Source organism: Cyrtonyx montezumae, unplaced genomic scaffold (genome assembly GCF_038088225.1).
Source record: "Cyrtonyx montezumae isolate F1298 unplaced genomic scaffold, pur_monq_1.0 scaffold_23, whole genome shotgun sequence".
Lineage (NCBI taxonomy): Eukaryota > Metazoa > Chordata > Aves > Galliformes > Odontophoridae > Cyrtonyx > Cyrtonyx montezumae.
Genome location: NW_027071970.1, coordinates 10,890,285 through 10,907,964, shown reverse-complemented (window position 1 = coordinate 10,907,964; position 17,680 = coordinate 10,890,285). Strand labels below are relative to the sequence as shown.

Below are 17,680 nucleotides of genomic sequence, written 5' to 3'. Positions count from 1 at the left end.
TTAAAGTGCCTAAAGATGCTGAGGGGTGGTTTTTTATATCGATTCATAAATAATTAGCTGTGTGTAATTAGTTAAAGATTCCTAGTCAGATAGATGCTGAGCTTGGGGAGCTTGTCTGGCTTCGGAGTATTTGCTGTGGCATTTTGGAAGCTTCAGGCTAGCCCAGGCATTTTAATTTCATTGGAAAACTGCAGAAACATCTATCAGCTGAGCTGCACCATCATTTGTTAAAGCTACATGAGAAGTCTGCTCCGAGGCAAGTGAGAGAGCAGACTTAGCATCTTGCTGTCCTTTACTTGTCTCTGTTATCCTCTTCTGCCTTGTTCTACACAAAAATCTCTCATCTCTCCACAGCCAACCAGAAAGATAAAAAGGATGAGGGATGCAAGGTTTGTGCTCCGAGTCTTGGAGCATCTCACAAGTGCTGAAGGCTGTTCTGAGGTGCATGGGCAGTGAGTGAGCAGAAAGGAGAGAAAAGAGGTGGAGTGGTGGGGAAAAAAAAAATTGGCCTTAAAAATACTTAATTCAAACATTCTCAGAAGTTCTCAGTTACTTCAGTGTCTTCTGTGTTGGGGTGTTGTGGTTGTGATGTGGTTGCTACAGTTGGTTGGTGGTCTTTCGTTTATTTGCTTGCTGTGTGTGCTCGTCTGTTCGGACCCCACCCCTGGGACACTGTTTTCAGTGGAAGCTGCTCGTTGTGGGGGCCCTGCAGAGTCACAGGTTTGGGATGCAGTAATAGACACCACCAGCAGCTTTAGGGATGAATAATTCATCTCATTATAGTGGTACAGCAACCAACTCAGATCAGTAGTACAGTTTTCCAGGTTGTTACAGTAGCAGATACGGGGATTCAGTAGTACAGTAGCCAGGTCAAAACAACAGGAAATCCAGTAATTCATGAATACTGGGTGAAACTTGACAGCTGGGAATGCAAATACTCACAGTTCTGTGGTGTGCGTGGGGCCAAGAGGCACTCTGTTGCTGTACTTCACACTTCTTGTGTGCATAGGGCCTCACAACACCTGAAAGCAGTAATAGCCCCATACCAGCTAACATTGGTCACCGAATGATCTGTGCCTGCATTGTCCTAGAAGAAAATCAGTCTCTTCAAGGATGTGTGCACTGTAGCCTCTCCCATGTCTGTTTTATGAATGTGATGTTCTGATACATTGTAAGGAAATAACCCTTTGTGTATTAACTGTGGGCTTTTTGTGTTTGTGTTTTAGCTGGAAGAGGAGAGATCAGTACTCAATAACCAGTTACTAGAGATGAAAAAGAGGTAAGGTGTTTTTTTTCTGACACTTCTAACTATAACAGTCCTACAGAAAAGTTGGCAAAACAATAATACAGAAAGAAAAGCCAAAAAGGAGCAATTTTTTCTACTATATGGTGTTTAAAGGAATTGAGGTTTTTATGCAGTCTGGGCTTACAGAAGGTATCTTCCACATTTCTGTATAAACAGGGAGATGAAAATGTAATTATTAATAGCAGAAAAAATAAGAAAAGAAGTGGTAGAGAGTCCATTTCCTCTTCAGTTTGTTCATTTTCAGTCCTCTTCAGACTGTTCATCAGTCTGATAAATGTCACAGATGCAGATCCTCACCGGTCGGTTTCCTAAGGAGGAAAAAATAGAGAGATGATAAGGATTGATATTAAAATAAATAAATAAAGGCTGTTATTCAGCCTTTGTTGGATCATTTTGAGATACGAATTTCACCGTATCCGTAGTTATTGCAGTTCATTCAGCACTGCCATTAAATACCAGGAGATTTGTCCTGGGTGTCTGGGGCATCCATTTGTAAACTGCAGTTCAGTAAAAGGTCCCAAGTCACAAAACGTGCCGTGCTGCTGCTGTTCTCAGGAATTGGCTGTGCACCACTGTGTGCTCAGACAAGTGTCACCTTTTCAAAAGTAATTATGCAAATTCTTAGAAAAAGGGGCAGATCTCCGTGACACCAAATGTGCCCCAAGAAAAAACAAACAAGACCGTGTTATCATTTCCAGCAGTAACAGCACTCAGTGTCCATGTACATCCTTGGCTACTCAGAATATACAGAGTCTGTTTTTATTCCCCAATATCTGTTATTTGGTGGAAGGTGATGCATGCTCTGTTACGTCTCACCCTTCTCTTGAAGGACAGGATGCACATAGGATATTACACAAGCTAAAGCCTTCTTAGAGAATGCAGCAGTTTTATTAGGCATTATACAGACAGAAAAGTCAGCAGCTGCAGTTCCAGCTTTAATTGGCCTCATGAATTGGATCGCAGGGTCTTTAGCTGTGCATAATAGCATAAGCACTATTTGTACACGTTAGAATACAAATTCTATAGTTAGATATTAAGGGCAAGATGTGTGGCTCTGATTTTCCTTCTCCTGAGTTAGATCTGCCACGTCTGCATCACGCATGCACTTAGCAGTTAATTTTGTACCTGTTTTTACTCTGTGTGAACTGCTCGAAATAGCTGACATGGATATGAAATGGTTAAAGTGAATGTTAACGTTGCTTTCAGGCTGGCAGGTCCATCTGCCTTCACTTCTGGTTACAATGAGATGCCCAAATTTCTGGCTGACTTTAATGACATTTCTTTTTGGTGTTGAATAAACTCCAATACAAAAGATAAAACAAAGCAGGTCAGAGTCATTGAAGCAAACCATGAGGGGTTAAAAATGGAAGCCTATGGTTATTTGCCAACAAAAGCAGGCTGAATGAGGAACTAATTAAACAAAAAGTGTCTGTCTAAATTCCTGAATTCCACTAAAGATGGTGTTGAGTGGTGGTTTCTTCCTTTTGTCTTAAGAATGTGAAATAGTGAAACAGTCATCTGCTTATTTGAGTTAGGTCAGGCCTCCAGCAGTAGCTCTCCCACCTTCCTTCCATTCCACCACAGGAGTGTAGCAACTGTGTGTGAAACAGTTGAGCTAGCAGTGATGGGAGATCAGTAGCTATGGATCTGATGGGGTTCTGTGTTACTTCAGCTCATGAGGTTCGTTGTGGGTTGCTAACTGTCTGACTGTCTTTGAGCTTGCGCTATTTATCGATACTCATTTCATTCCTCTCTCTTCCCTTTCCTACCCTTGCTTCCTTTGCTATATCTGTGTGTCTTTAATGGTAAGACTCAAGAAAGTCTATCCACGTTATAATAAATAACTATTGATTTTTTTAAGTATAGCTGTTGTACATATTTTGGCTGCCTTTGTCCCTTGGTGTCTTGCTTTTGTTTTGTAAAATACTCAGCTATATATATATATACACATATATATAAAGTCTATATTTTTTACAAAAAAAAAAAGCCCATGGGTGTGCAAATTTAGTTCTTCCTTATGGTACTTGGCATTTCTACTCCATGTTTCTAACGTTTGGTTCTTGTTATCTTGCATTCTTAAAGCTTGCCCAGTAACACTTTAAGGTACCTGCTTCGTTCTTAGAATGTCTGGTTTTTGTGGTAAGGGAAGAATCTGGGTGATGGGTTTTTTTCCAGTTACAAAAAAAAAACAACCCCATCCATCTCCACTCAAAATATGGCTTTTCCTCCCCTGGAGAGTGGGATTTTAAATTGGCATGTGAAGTGACAGTTTTTTCAAGATCCCTACTGGCAAGCAGATGTTTGGATGTGAACTTCCAGGGGAGAAGTTTAAGTTCCCTCCCTCTGTTTCCCTTGCACTGGATGTGTTCCTCGCATTCAAATCACAGCACTGCCACTGCTGAAGCTGAGAGCATCAGTGGGGCAGGCTCTGTGCTGATGCTGGAAGTGAACTGTGATCCCCACTTAAGTAATTAGTGAAATATACCTGCTGTATTTGTAGGTTATCCAGTGTGTGCATTTTAGAGGCTCTCTAACTGGAGCTGTGAAGGATTGCTTCTGCAGTCTGCTCTGTAAAAGAAAAAGACAATGCTGTAATACAAGCTCCTTCCCCCCTGCCTGGCAACCCTTCTCGTTTTCTCTCCTCTTTCCCTCTCTTATTTCTTTCCCCTTGTGTTACAATATTCTCAACTCCTATATATAAACATATACTGTATGTTTGCAACCTGTTTACCTTTTTGAACCTTTGAATTCTTGTGCTTCCTTTTTACAAGGCCAACAAATGTCAATCCACTGTATTTGTACAGAAAGCATATGTCTGGCCTTCATCTCTAAGATGAGGATCTGACCAAACAGTGGAAACAGTGGCTTAATAACAACTTCCTGAGCATGAGCTGAGTCACTGGAGTTTCCATCTGCCTTTTAATGCTGTGTGCAGAGCAGAAGGAAAACCTGGGCAAAGTCTCAGGTAGGAGAGAGCTCATGAGGAGCATCCTGCAAAAGTTCTTGCCCATTGCAGCTCTGTGGGTTGCAGAGTGCAGCAGTGTCCTGTACATTTGCAGGGCGTTGTTTTCTCACACTCCTGGCATTTAAAAACATGGGTTGGGCTAGAGAGTGTGAGTAATGCTATTAAGAACGCTGAGATTGTCATGCTTCAGTGTTGTGTTGAATCAGACTTGATAAAGGATCATGAGGAGGTCTGCTAAATGCCACTGCCCTTTTTGTTGACAGGAGTATAACTCATATTCAAGGCGAGATCATGCAGTCTGCAGTTTGTTTCTCCTTAGATCAATTCTGTCATTGCAAAAATCACCCTTTGGGTTCTTTTTTGGTAACGGCATCAGCTTTTCTAAACCCCAGATTCTCCACTTGCTGCTGCTTTTCTGAGTATCATCTGAACAGTGGAAGAGTTTCATTAACTGTGCTCTCCTTGTTGGGTTCCCGTTTATCGAGTCACTGAGGCTCACTGTATTTCATGCTCTGGGTATCATGGCTCTCACTAACTGTAGATACCGTGGATATAAAGGATTGCAGTTTGGACCTGTTAGCTGCCCCTGCCTGTGGCATTCTGTCCCACAGGGATGTGTTCTGCTCTTAGTCCCTTGAGCACAGAGAGTTCTGTATGTTACTGAAACGAAATCTGTGTCGTGTGCTCTCTGTGGATGTGCATTCCACCAGCTTAGTTCTCATCAGCTCTCAGAGCTCGGAGGAAGGAAACTTCTGAGCTGTGAGACCATGGTCGTCTGACCAGAGATGTCTGGAGTCATGTAGAGACCTGGCTTTGTCTTCAGGGGCCTGGAGAGTTGGCAGTCAGCTGCCAGGCACTGGTGGTGCTGTCAGAAGCAGATTTCTCCTTTAAATGAGTAAACACAGATTGTGGAATAGCAGGAAGTGGGTTTTTGTATGTGTGCCCTTTTTTGTTTTGATTTTGTTTTTTTTAAACAAAAGCCTTTTTAGTTTTACAGAATTTCTGTAGCAGAAGTCCTTCCACCAGAGGACAGCTGCTCAGCAGTGTGTCTCCTGTGACCCTCAGGGAGATCTGTGAGCAGTCGTGTGAGGATGTCACTGTGGTGATGCCTTAAGGACGCTAGCAGGGCAGGGAATGTGGGCAGAAGTCATCTCTCCTTTTCATTAGATAACTGAAAAAGCTGGGAAGCCAGGGCATGCATACACAGAAAGGGTTTGTGCCTGCTTGGGAGGATTTCTTTTTGAAACCTTTCATGAATTAAAACAAATCCCACACGGAATTCTGTGAAACGGGAGTTGTTAAAGCCTAGAAACACTTGAAGTATCTGTTTCAGGAAATAATGTTACTGAAATTAGTGAGGACCATCTGATATTTCCAGCATCATCAGTGCTTTGCATGACAACTCGTAGAGTGAGCTTTGCATGTATGTTTTGTTGCTTGTTAATAATTTTCCAGAAGTAACAAAACTCTGATGTTAGGCTTGGTGGAACATTGTGCGACGTGTTTGCTTACCCCGTATCTCCCCTGTCTGATAACTTGTTTCTTTAAATTCAAACGGATACGATGATATGCAGATTCTGGCATGTGCTCCCTAGGTAAACTTCTTGCTTTGTTTCCAAAGTTGTGACATCTGACGTGTTTATACAGATACAAAATCTCAGTTACGTACAGAACCGAGCTTTCTTTTTAAGAACAACTTCTTATGGTGTCCTCATATGTGAAATAAAATTTCTGTAGGCAGCGACATTAACGCATTCTTGAGATGATTCCTGGTTGTGTTTGGTTTTCTTCTAGAGAATCGACATTAAAAAAAGAAATTGATGAAGAGAGAGCGTCTTTACAAAAATCCATCAGTGATACCAGTGCCTTGATCACACAGAAAGATGAAGAACTGGAAAAACTCAGAAATGAGGTAAACGAGGAAAAGCAGGACACGTCTTAATCCCATGGCTAGCAGAGTCTGACTTGGAGCTGAAGGGTTGGCTGATTTATTTTGTCAGTTTAGCATTAAACCTTAGAATTAAATCTTCAGGTGTCTGTGTATGCCCAGTTAGGTGAGTGCTGGTCTGTGTTTGCAGTGGCAGTTCAGTTCATAGCACATTGCCTTTGTGCTTCCATTTCATTCTGGAAGACCTAAACATTCTCAAATAACTGTTACAGATCACGGTGCTCCGTGGAGAAAATGCTTCTGCAAAAACCTTACAGTCAGTGGTTAAGTCACTGGAGTCTGATAAGCTGAAACTTGAGGAAAAGGTGAAGAACTTGGAGCAAAAACTGAAAGAGAACAGTGAACAGCCATTACCTGTAACCAGCCCCTCAGGTAAAAGAGAGAGCTGCTTTATTTCTCTGTGCTTTCAGCTTTAATGGTGCACATTTTGCAGCTGTTAGATGCATAGTTAAAATGAGATAGTCCACTGTTTCCAGTCTGTGACTAATAAGCCATTGGATGTTTCATCCTTTAAATTACCGGTTGTTTATGCCTTGCTTTTTTGTTTCTCTTTAAAGGTGACATTGCTGCTAATTTACTTCAGGATGACAGTACAGAAGATAAGCAGGTATTTGATCTGAAACATCAGCGAGCTAAAACAGCAGTGTGTCTGTAGGCAGAGTGAATTCATACTGTTCCTTAGCAGGTTTTGGAAGTCGGGACTGTAGGAGACAGCTTTTTGTTTTCACCTTCTGCTTCTGAAGGGAATTGTCAATGGCTAGAATGACACGAGGAAGCAAGCAGGAGAACTGGGGGTAAAGCAGCTGCTGTGTTACCATGTGCTTGGTAACAGATCTAGGAAAAATATGTATCAAAGAGTATGATAATGGTAAAAGACAGCAGTGCAACAGGCTGCCTGCGACAAGAAGGCATGGGTAGAATAGAAGTGACCACGACAGAAGTTCTTGTTAAATATCTGGAGCTGATCATACTGATTAAAACAGTCCTTCCTCGTGCCATAGACTGTACAGAGGTCAGAAGCAGTGCAATTAACCACTTCAGTAACCACCAATTTCTTTTTTTTCTCCTCCCTGAATCCACCTGCTGATGGCAATGCTTTCTTCTGATCAGCAAGAGGTTTGTTCCACTTCTTGCCTTACTTTTTATTTTACTCACAGTGATAATTTGCCAGCCATTTCTTGATTGCTGTCAGCAGTACTTGTGTGGTACTGTCTGCTTGGAGTGGCTCAGGAAGTGCTGTGTGGGTGCACTGTGCTGTCCCTCTGCCACCACTGGGGTTGCTCAGGGCGTGACCTGGCAGCCCCTGGTGCACTCACTTGAGCAACAGGTCCAGAGGGACAGAGATGCACTTCATATCAGTATTACACTGTTGGGGCATTAATGCTGAAACAGTAACATTAGAAAAAGAGCTTCATCTGTTGGTGGTGGGCTGAGACCCATTAACTCCTGTGGGAGTTTGAGGGCCACTCCTGTGGTGTTTGCTTTCTGTGGGCACGCAGTTCTCCACCTTCTGACTGTTCTTGTTCTTCATTGTCACAGATTGACTTCCTGAATTCAGTGATAGTAGATCTGCAAAGGAGAAATGAAGAATTAAACTTGAAAATACAAAGAATGTGTGAAGCAGCCCTCAATGGCAATGAAGAGGAGACAGTCAACTACGACAGGTATAAGTCCTAATGGGAAATCTTGGCTTTGTGCTGGGAGGTGCTGGCAGGAGTCAGTTCTGTCAGCTGCACAACACATCAGCCTGCTTTCAGCTGCTTCACAAACACGTCGTTTCCTCCTGAGTTTAGGAAGACTGAGTCTATTGAAGTCTATTACTGCAGTGTACTGGGTGGTGCAGAATGATCTGCTGTACTTAACTGCCACAAGTGCTGGTGTCTGTAATGGATCTGTTGTCAGTCTTGGCTGAGGTCAGCCCTTTCCAAGTTACAAAGAAGAGTATTTGCTCTTAAGATGCCATTATCTACGCTGAGTTGGGGATATCCAGTCAAAGAGACGGAATGCAGACCTAATTTGTAAATTGTGAGTCTTCTGTCAGGAGGATAAACTAGCTTCCCTGTGTTTCTTTTCAGACAGTGCCTGTGTGTGTGTGCATATGTTTACACAGAGCAGTTTGTTTAGTAAATACTGTAGTGTAAGGGCAGGTGGTTTTCAGCAGAGTTTCTCTAACAGTTTTTTTAATGACCACTGTGGTATTCCATAGTTTCAGTAATTGTGAGGTATCTTTGTGGGAGGGCAGGGGGGCAGCACTCCTTTCGGAGAGAGAACTGCTCTGCTTGACATGCTGTGGTCTTGCAGTGAGGACGAAGGCCTGTCCAAGAAGACGCCTCGCCTCTTCTGCGACATCTGCGGCTGCTTTGACCTCCACGACACCGAGGACTGCCCGACCCAGGCGCAGATGCTGGAGGAGCCTCCGCACTCAGCGCACCACGGCAGCCGGCGGGAGGAGCGGCCCTACTGCGACACCTGCGAGATGTTTGGGCACTGGACAGCTGACTGCAACGACGACGAGACCTTCTGACCTTCTGACCTTCTGACACGGCGCGGCCGCGGCCCACGGACACTTCACACAGCCAGCATTTCTGTGTGCTGAATGTCAGGACAAGGGATGGTGTTTCTTGACCCCTCGCTCCCTTTCCCTTTTCCCATCCACTTTAGAGTCAGTAAATGGATAAATATTTTCCTCTTCCACTAATAAGTGCCCGTTTCCCTTTATTAAACTTAAGTGATATATAAATGAATGATTTAATGGATGACTTTATGCTGTTTCTTCCCAGGGTCTGGGTTTGTTTCAGCTCTAACACGTTGTGCCCCCGTGCTGTTGGATCTGTTGATGGGAAAACATGTATAGGAACAAAGCACTATAGTTATATTAAAGCTTATTTAAATACTTTAAAATTATGCTGTTAATTTTCATATTTGCACTAAACCATTTTAAGGCTGCGTTTGTACATTTAGATTTTTAAGCTTTTTTTGACACTGGACTGGGTTGAGAACTATGTTGTGTTCATTTTCATCTACCCGTTTGCTTGCCGTTGGGCCCTGTGCCGCGGCCGTGCAGCACTGCCGGGTGAGGCTGCCGTGGGCTTTTTAGGAGCCCATCAGCTGTGCGCAGCTGGAGCAGTTGGAGGCATGCCTTTTGGTTTTGGGGTTTTGCATTCTTTCACCTTCTATACAGTGAGCGCGCGCGTGTGTGTATATATACATATATATATTAAAGTTATATTTTGAGAAAAAAAAGCGTTAGCTCTGCTCTGTTCCGTGGCGTCGTCCCGCTGCGCCTCCTCCGTCGCCCACCAGGGGGCGCCGCGCGACCGGGCCGCCCGCACCCGCCCCGGCTGTCACGTGACGCGTCAGCTGACCGCCGCCGCCGGGCGGGAGCGATGGCGGCGCACCTGAGCTCGGGGCGCGTGAACCTGACGGCGCTGCGCGAGGCGGGGCGCAGGGAGCTGCGCGAGTTCCTCGATAAGTGCGCGGGCTCCAAGGTGCGCGGGGCGGCAGCGGGGGGCGGCAGCCGGGACGGGAGGGCGCGGCCCAGCGCCTGTCTGCGTCTGTCTGTCCGTCTGTCCCTCGCAGGCCATCGTGTGGGACGAGTACCTGACCGGGCCGTTCGGGCTGATCGCGCAGTACTCGCTGCTCAAGGTGAGCGTCTTTCTTTTGATCGCTGTTGGCTTTGGACGCGGCGGCGGCTTACGCGCCGTCTCCCGGCAGGAGCATGAGGTGGAGAAGATGTTCACGCTGAAGCCGGGCCGCCTGCCCCAGGCTGACGTCAGGAACGTCATCTTCTTCGTGAGGCCCAGGCTGGAGCTGATGGACATCATCACGGACAACGTGCGCAGGTACGGCCGCGCGGTGCGCACCGAGGCCCAGGTAAAACTGCTGGGGAGGTTAGCGATGCGGGCTGCCTCAGCTCGGTGCCCGCAGCCCGCGCCGTGCCGGCTCCTGTGCTGCCCAGTGACCGCTTGCTGTGCCCCTGCCCTGGTTCTTCCAGGGAAGACCGAGCCCGTTCTCCCCAGAGGGACTTCCACATCCTCTTCGTGCCGCGCCGCAGCCTGCTGTGCGAGCAGTGGCTGAAGGAGCAGGGCGTGCTGGGGTCCTTCGTCCACCGGGAGCAGTACAGCCTGGACCTGATTCCCTTCGATGGGGACCTGCTGTCCATGGAGTCCGAGAGCGCCTTCAAGGTATGTGCTCGGCTTAACACAATCAGACATTACAAAGACGCAGCACGGTTCGTGTCCGCGTGCAGCAGAGCTGTGTGCAGTGCTGTGTGGTGCAAATGATGTGTGTTTTCTGCGAATGCTGCACCTTAGGACAGAAACTTTTGAGAGAGTTTCTTTGCTGTCTTGGCCTTGTGAAGCACAGCCTTGCAGCTAGCTCTGCTGAGCTGCTGTTCTCAGCTGGGCCCTGGTGGAGGCTCACTGCAGTTCAGCTCTGGCTGTCTTCCTCCCATCAAACCAGGAGTGGCACATTTTACAGTGATTGGTATCCAATGATTTGTGTGACAGCACAGGTGAGGTCTGTGCTTGCCAATGGCCTTGGATTTTTCCCTAGCCTCCATCTCTTCTGAATTGTTTGCACGGACCGTGTTGTGCAGAAGCGGCCGTGTCGGATGGACAGCTTCCATCGGGAACCCTTCTTGTTTAGGAATGTTACCTGGAGAGTGACCAGACAAGCCTGTACCACGCGGCGAAGGGGCTGATGACTCTGCAGGCTCTGTATGGAACCATCCCCCAGATCTTTGGGAAGGGCGAGTGTGCCCGGGTAAGGAAAACTGCTGCTTAAGAGAATACATCTCATTGTTTGGAGTGTTTGGTTAAATGCCATCCATGGAGTTTGTTTTTGAATCCAAACATGTATTCTTGTTATTGGAATTTCAGGATCACAGCCATCAGGTTGTCACTACCTCTGGTCAGCAGGATAATTACTGCTTTTTGTAAGGCTTCTTGTCAGGAAGCTCGATGTGATTTTAGGTTTTGCTCGTCAGTGCACTGCCTCGTGCTTTCAGCAGTTCCTTCTATGGAGTTCCTTCTATGAACACTTAGGCACCCTGTTATCGGAAGGGGTGTATAAAGCTGGAAATGTACAGCCTACTGCTCGTGCACTGTCTTTTCCCTCTCTCCCTTTGACTGTCGTGCCCTTTTTTTCCCTCTCTGATTAACCTATAGTTTAACTGGTACCTTTTGTAATGAGGGAGTGGCTTGAGAAGAAGCCAGTGCTTTGGTCACCACTTCTGTCCTGCTAAACTAGAGAGAGAAGCAGCAAAGGGCTTTGATTTTCTTGCCTTGTCCTGCCCCATCTGACAGTTTGTACCTCTTGGCCTTTTCCTTTATGAAGGACTGTGCCTCCATATGTGCCTGTACAGCCTGGAAGTATGTCACGGCTTGCAGCACAACCAGACCAATGTGTTTTCCTTTCAGCACGTGGCTAATATGATGATCAGAATGAAGCGTGAGTTCCCTGGCAGCCAGAACTCCATATTCCCAGTCTTTGATACCCTGCTGTTGCTGGACCGCAATGTCGACCTGCTGACGCCGTTAGCCACGCAGCTGACATACGAAGGGCTGATAGATGAAATCTATGGGATTCAGAACAGTGAGTACTGCGGGTCAAGGCGGGGTCCCTGCTGGATGGAAATGGTAGTGCGTGCCCTCACCGTCCAGTCAGGGTGTTCCCCTTCTCTTTGGGCGGTAGGCAGAATAACTCGAAGGCATTTACCGGAGTTATGCTGTCCTGGTGTCTGGCTGGAAGGCTGCCTCCAAACCTCTTTGGAAGCTGGGTACCTGGTGCTTGGGTTTTGACACATGTATAGGTCTCTGGGTCCCTCTGTGAGTACCGAGAGACTCTCTTTTAATTAACACGTGCACATTAAAAATTTGGGTATCTCTAATAGTTTTGCTGACAAGAACTCCTTTCAGCTCAGGATACAGGTTTCACAGCATGCTTTGCTTTGCCTAAGGTGAAGTCCTTATCAGGGTTATTTCTCTGCATTTGATAGCGTATGTGAAACTCCCTCCTGAGAAGTTCGCCCCGAAGAAGCAAGGTGAAGGTGGCAAAGATCTCCCTACAGAGCCCAAGAAGCTCCAGCTGAACTCAGCTGAGGAGCTGTACGCTGAAATCCGAGACAAGAACTTCAATGCTGTGGGGTCAGTGCTGAGCAAGAAGGCCAAGATCATCTCAGCAGCCTTTGAGGTGAGGCCTGTATCTGACGGCGCATCCCTCAGGCATTCCTGACATCACATACAGACAGGTCTGTGCTAAGTGGGGCTGTGGCTAGCAGCTTGAGCTGCTGCCAGGACTAATCCCCAGCCAGAGATCACACACACACACAGTCCTCAGAAGCCCCTCCAGTCTTCTTCCCTCCTCGCAGAACAGGAGTTGGTCAAACTTCTTCACCAGAAACCTGCAGTGACTTAGATTGTCTCTCCTCCATAGACATCTGTGCTGGGGGTGTTCCTGTTCTTACCATTTAAAGCTGCTCTCAGATCTAGCCTACATGACCCCATCATTTCCATAATAGGAATTGATTATTTTATTTCAGTCTGCAGAAGTCCAGTGCTGCATCCCTCTGCAAGCAGCTGAATGTTCATTTTAGCATACTGGTCAATTTCACTTTGTTGCTGTTAATCTTTCAGTTAATAGGCAACAGTCTTAGTCTCTCTGTGTTCCCTGAAATAAAACACCAGAATGCACAGTCATACAATATTATTATGGCAGACATAATGAGAACAAGAACATGGAAAGCTCAGCTGTCTTACCAGAGCCTTGACCTGTAAACTCATGCTCCTGTCACCTGGGACAAAATTGGAGAGTGCTGTGGTGTGTGTTTGTGGTTTTGTTTGAAAATATCTCGTTGATGATTCATAGAGAGGTTGAGATCCCATATCTGTGCTTTCAAACTTCACTGTGATCCTGCAGAGAACTGGTTGTGTTGTTTGTATTTCTGGTATTTTGACCTTGCTTCTTCATTTCTGCCACATTTACCAAGAGGTAGTGGTACCTTAACTGAAATAGCCTGTGCTTAGCCTCATCTACAAGATGTCTGTTACTGCAGTATCAGTGCTGATGGTGCTGAAGATGGATTATTCATACTGCTGCCTTTTAATTTACTTATTTATTTTAATGAGAAAAAAAAATTGTCAGAGGTAATTAATAGGTGATAATGAAACAGCAGTATATTGGCAGGAGCAGGCTTCTTAAATTTCAGGCTTCTCATTATCACTGCCATGCCTGCACTTGCCCACTTACTTAAATTCTTTACACGTGTCAATTTATTTATATTCTAAGTTAAGTTGCAGCAAGAGGTGTGTAGCCCACATGAAGTACAGACCTCTTGGCTGCTCTGAGAGCTGTCTGCATTGTGCTTCATCTGACCACTGCTCCAAACCAGGTGCAGTGAATGGCAGGGGTCTCCGTGAGGGGAAATGTCCCCCATCTCTGACTGCATTTACCTAGAGCTGGCTGTGTGATGGCAGCTGGTAAAATAATTCATCTTAGAATGAAAAAAAAAGGCAGTTCTTGCTGGAAGGGAACCTGAGGAACAAATAGTGACAGCTGGGCAGAGAAAGGCAACTGGCAGCACTGGTATAATGGAGAAAAAGCAGCCTACATTCCTCTTGTAGTATGACTCCTCTTCTATCGAAGTGCTGTTACAGGTGATGCTGTGATTTTAGTATAAATGTGCAACTTTTTCAGCACTACATCTCTAACAGTATCTGCTGTTTCACTGTTCCATAAAAGACTGGTCTAGTTGGTGGGTGGCTAATTGATCTGAACAAGACCTAACCTTAGTGATGGATTTCTTTAGGAAAGACACCACGCAAAAACTGTTGGGGAGATAAAGCAGTTTGTCTCGCAGCTGCCACACATGCAGGCTGCAAGGAGTTCTCTGGCAAACCACACCTCCATTGCAGAGCTCATCAAAGACATCACCAGTGAGTATTCATTCACTGAACAATCTGACCAAGGGGCACGTGGTAAGATGTGAGACACTGATTGACATCGTTCAGCTTGACAAAATTGCCTTTGTTCCATTCAGTGCATCTCTGCTAATGTGAAATTAGAAAATAAGCTGTCAGTTGCTATTGTATTGGTTTTTATTCTTTTCCCACAGCATCCGAAGATTTTTTTGATAATTTAACAGTAGAACAGGAGTTCATGTCTGGAATAGACACAGATAAGGTAAGCAGATAATGACAGCTAGTAGCTGTCCAAAAAAAAAATCTGTCTGTCTATACATGTCTCTTTGTTTTTTCCTTTTTTTTTTTTTTTTCCCCTGAGAAAGAGAGAAAACATTTGGTCTGGATAATGTCTGGCTCCATCCATGTGTTTGCAGCAGACTTTTCCAAGTGACACATATCACTGATGAGTGAGATGCTCCTGCACTGTGCTCTTCCATGCTCTGCCCCCCTTTGCCTGCAGTGCAGCTGACCACAGCTGCAGCACTGTGTGAAGAGGCACCGTGTGCTGGGAGGAAGATGCTCGGCAGAATCAGTGCTGGATCACTGTTTTGTGGGTGGTTTTGAGCTGCCTGGAAGCAGCTGCATCCCCTCCCTTGCTGTTCTGCAGACACTAGTCAAAGCTAGATCTTCCTTTCCGGGGCTGCTAGGCACTTCTCACAGGGCTTTGGCTAACAGCTTATGTTTTGTTTTATTTTAATAGGTTAACAATTATATTGAAGACTGCATTGCTCAAAAACATTCATTAATCAAGATCCTACGTCTTGTTTGCTTGCAATCTGTATGCAATAATGGACTGAAACAGAAGGTTCTGGACCATTATAAAAGAGAGATCCTCCAGGTTGGGCTGTAACTTTTGGATTGATAAATTTCTAAGAAAATCCACCTCAAAGCCTCCACTCTACAGCATGTGTGTTGTATGTGGATGCAGCTTGCAGAGGGGTGGTGTTAGGACTTCAGGTGTGCACAGTCAGGCTGAGTCTTGTTGGGCGGGCAGCTGGGATACAGACAGTGATGTTACACAGGAACACAGTGTAGGTACAGAGAGGGTTATATCGTTATGTTTTGTGATCATGATTTAAATGCTTTGAATGGGATACATGCTAGAGAGATCTTGAACATTTTTTAGGTTAACATTTTTGCCTTTTTTTTTTTTTAATAGTATTGGCATGGCATTAAAAATGACTTCTTCACATTACAGACTTACGGCTACGAGCATATACTGACCTTAAACAACTTAGAAAAGGCTGGGCTCCTGAAGCTGCAGACAGGTGGTAGGAATAACTACCCAACAATCAGAAAAACCCTGCGCTTGTGGATGGATGATGTTAATGAACAGGTAAACAGATTCTTCAGCAGTGACAGCTACAGCTGACAACACAGGACATGAAGGACTTTCCAGCATGAAGTCACACGCTGCTCACACTCTGCTCTCTCTTGCAGAACCCCAACGACATCTCCTACGTGTACAGTGGCTACGCGCCGCTGAGCGTGCGTCTGGCACAGCTGCTGGCAAGGCCTGGGTGGCGGAGCATAGAGGAGGTGTTAAAAATGCTGCCAGGGCCCCACTTTGAGGAGCGGCAGCAGTTACCCACTGGCCTTCAGAAAAAGCGTAAGTTCTGTTTTCACCCTGCTTAAAGTCATACGTATCTCAGTTGGCCTGGAATGAGACAAATGGAAACCTCTTCCTGTCTCACCCCTCTTTATTTATCTGTCCGTTACGGATAGCTCTTTGACCTCTTTAGAACTTCCACTCACATACTCAGCCCGCTATTAATGAACAGCACCACTTGTGTTGAGAATACTACAAGGCTGTACCTTTGTTTAACTTCTCATCAGTGCATTGAACCCTTCTATTGCAATGTGATTTTAATAAGTAAAATTACAAAGGTCAGCGTCACTCTGTTAGTACTAAGCATGGCCAGACAGAGGCACCTTCTGTAAAGAGACTGCAGAGCTGGTGGTGGAGTCTGCATCTCTCCAGTCTGCTGCTGTGCCCAGTAGGTTTCTCTTCTAAATCAGCTCCTAAATTTATTTTAGTTTGAGGACATTCTGAGTTGGACTGACAGTTGATAGATAGGAGATATTAAATAGAAGTGAGACAACCTCTGTCTTTCTCTGTATGTGCAGGTCAGCATGGTGAGAACCGAGTCACGCTGGTGTTCTTCCTGGGAGGTGTGACATATGCAGAAATAGCTGCACTGAGATTTCTATCTCAAATGGAAGATGGAGGCACAGAGTACGTCATTGCCACCACCAAACTCATCAATGGAACAACCTGGATCAAATCCTTGATGGAAAAATTAGAGCCTGCCCCTTTCTAGATTCTATGGCTAGAGAGAATGAAACTGAGCAGCCCTGTGTGATACAGGTCCATCACCCACTGGCGGGGCTCCTTGACTAGGAGGAAACGTGCCCCTGGAAGAATGGCATGCTCCCGAGACCAGTCCATTATGCAATTCCCCTCATCCCTCTCTGCACTTGTATTCCCACGGTTTTTGTGGAACTTGTAGGGGCTGAGCAGTGCTGAAAGGCATTAACTGTGAAATAAACAACAGGAGAAAGAGATGTACCTGCTTGCAGTATGAATCAACAGTGAAGTGCTGTGGAAGGGGAATTTGCCCTGCTCCAACCACTTCCATTTTTCTTTCAGTTCAGTTCTTCCTAACAAGCTCAGAAAGCAGTGTCCCATCTGTTCCCAATTTCACGTCACTAGCTTCTGTGGCTTGCAGGTCAGAGCAGCTGAGTTTTCTCTCATCCTTGAACGCTGATTGTACAAGGGAAAGATAACTGCAGTAGAGAGGAAGCATTCACTTTTTTTGCTGCTTACATTTAGGTACAGTTAGAGGACAAAAAAAGCAATGACGTAATTCACAAAATGAATGAGAAAGCATTAGATAACAGGCTCCTTTTGGACCCAGCTGCTCAAGTTTTTCTGCCATTCAGCTGCTGCGTATCCTCAGTGCCCCTTCAGAACCTACCTGGCTCTCAAGTAGCCAGCGATGCTCCCAAGAGACCCATAAAGGGCTGTCTCTTAGGGTTAGCTACATCTAGGCCAAATTCAAGTCCACTGCCCAGTGCACTGCTTGGCCAAGACACTGACAGGACCTGGCTTCCTCTAGCATAGGCAGCAGCTGAATCTTGAACTGCTCACATGCACATCAGCAGCACTGCCTGCAGCCACATCTGACTGCACCCAGGTGACGAGGGAAATGCAGTCTTCTACTTCAACCATTCTCAAAGGGGCTCAGTGGGAGGCGGGTTGTTTGTCCTAGGTACACCTCACCTGACTGAAAAGCAACTCCTGAGTATGAATTACATCATTGTGCCATGTTTGGAGGTACACATACACAGGCACTCCTCACATGGGATGCAGTCCAAAAATAGCTGTGTCAGTAAACCAGCAAGCAGCAGGCTTACAACAGACACCTTTTTTGTTGTCCTCTGTTCAGTTTATAAATTGTGGTACTTGCTGTTGCAGAGTCCAAAATTAGACAACGGAA

The 17,680-nt window shown here is 45.6% G+C and overlaps 2 protein-coding genes across 5 annotated transcripts in view; both read left to right on the top strand.

The window, feature by feature from the left end:
- Nucleotides 1-8,743, top strand: part of CLIP1 (CAP-Gly domain containing linker protein 1) — a 51,216-nt gene extending 42,473 nt beyond the window's left edge. For all 4 annotated transcript variants that reach the window (XM_065739216.1, XM_065739214.1, XM_065739215.1 and 1 more), the window contains 6 exons: nucleotides 1,227-1,279; nucleotides 6,066-6,183; nucleotides 6,432-6,591; nucleotides 6,777-6,826; nucleotides 7,759-7,883; nucleotides 8,521-8,743. In XM_065739216.1, coding sequence (XP_065595288.1) covers nucleotides 1,227-1,279; nucleotides 6,066-6,183; nucleotides 6,432-6,591; nucleotides 6,777-6,826; nucleotides 7,759-7,883; nucleotides 8,521-8,743 — 729 coding nt within the window. The remainder of the gene's footprint in view (nucleotides 1-1,226; nucleotides 1,280-6,065; nucleotides 6,184-6,431; nucleotides 6,592-6,776; nucleotides 6,827-7,758; nucleotides 7,884-8,520) is intronic.
- Nucleotides 8,744-9,573: 830 nt separating this feature from the next.
- On the top strand, nucleotides 9,574-16,720 carry VPS33A (VPS33A core subunit of CORVET and HOPS complexes). Its single transcript, XM_065739212.1, has 13 exons — nucleotides 9,574-9,707; nucleotides 9,799-9,864; nucleotides 9,934-10,061; nucleotides 10,214-10,403; nucleotides 10,867-10,983; nucleotides 11,640-11,814; nucleotides 12,218-12,411; nucleotides 14,027-14,153; nucleotides 14,333-14,400; nucleotides 14,881-15,018; nucleotides 15,379-15,516; nucleotides 15,621-15,789; nucleotides 16,308-16,720. Exons 1-13 carry the CDS (start codon nucleotides 9,606-9,608, stop codon nucleotides 16,499-16,501), a joined length of 1,806 nt encoding a protein of 601 aa, XP_065595284.1. The 5' UTR covers nucleotides 9,574-9,605; the 3' UTR covers nucleotides 16,502-16,720.
- The last annotated feature ends 960 nt before the right edge of the window (nucleotides 16,721-17,680 follow it).

Coding starts and splice junctions, on each gene's coding strand:
- VPS33A (XM_065739212.1), top strand. CDS start 9,606: ATGGCGGCGCACCTGAGCTCGGGGCGCGTGAACCTGACGGCGCTGCGC. Junction 11,815..12,217: donor AATCTATGGGATTCAGAACA/GTGAGTACTGCG, acceptor TGCATTTGATAG/CGTATGTGAAACTCCCTCCT. Junction 15,790..16,307: donor CACTGGCCTTCAGAAAAAGC/GTAAGTTCTGTT, acceptor CTGTATGTGCAG/GTCAGCATGGTGAGAACCGA.